At 49.1% G+C, this 493-nt stretch overlaps 1 protein-coding gene across 1 annotated transcript in view; it reads left to right on the top strand.

The window, feature by feature from the left end:
• PHALS_07446 (uncharacterized protein) overlaps window positions 1–493 on the top strand; it is a gene marked incomplete at both ends in the record, with an annotated part of 959 nt that overhangs the window by 51 nt on the left and 415 nt on the right. The window contains one exon of the mRNA XM_024720911.1: window positions 127–468. Within this exon, the coding sequence (XP_024586063.1) occupies window positions 127–468 (342 nt within the window). The remainder of the gene's footprint in view (window positions 1–126; window positions 469–493) is intronic.

Here is a 493-nt window from a genome sequence, read left to right as displayed (position 1 = left end):
GAAATAGAGAAGTGTGAAGCGGCTGGTGCAAACCATACGCTGCTAAAGAAACTGCATTCTGATAAGTCAAACAATATTCAGGTTCGAGTAGTGTGCAAAAGCTGCAAAAAAACGAAATTTAGTCAGACTATTCTTGTGTCGACTAAAACGTTCGAAGACCACCTCGCTGCACGCTACTCGGGATCGATCGAGACAAGCAAGGAGTCCACGGTTCGGTCTTGCTTTCGTCCCAAGGGTGAGGCGGTTATACTGAGCGGCAAGCTGTTGGAGCTGCTCGTTGAGTGGATCATTCAAGATAACCTAGCCTTGTCTGTTGTGGATTGTCCATATTTTGAGGCGCTCGTGGAGGGCATGAATCCAGCGTACCGTATCCCAAGCCGCAACACCATCAAGGCGCGCATTTTGGAGCTGATGGAAAGCACGAAGATGCGCATGAAGGCTTGGATTGCGGAGGAGAAATCAAAGGGGGTGTTCTTTTCATTCACGCTCGACG

The sequence above is a fragment of the Plasmopara halstedii genome (assembly GCF_900000015.1).
Source record: "Plasmopara halstedii genome assembly, contig: Scaffold_3109, whole genome shotgun sequence".
NCBI lineage: Eukaryota > Oomycota > Peronosporomycetes > Peronosporales > Peronosporaceae > Plasmopara > Plasmopara halstedii.
Note: the sequence above shows the minus strand (reverse complement) of the source record. Positions and strands in the feature narration are given on the sequence as shown.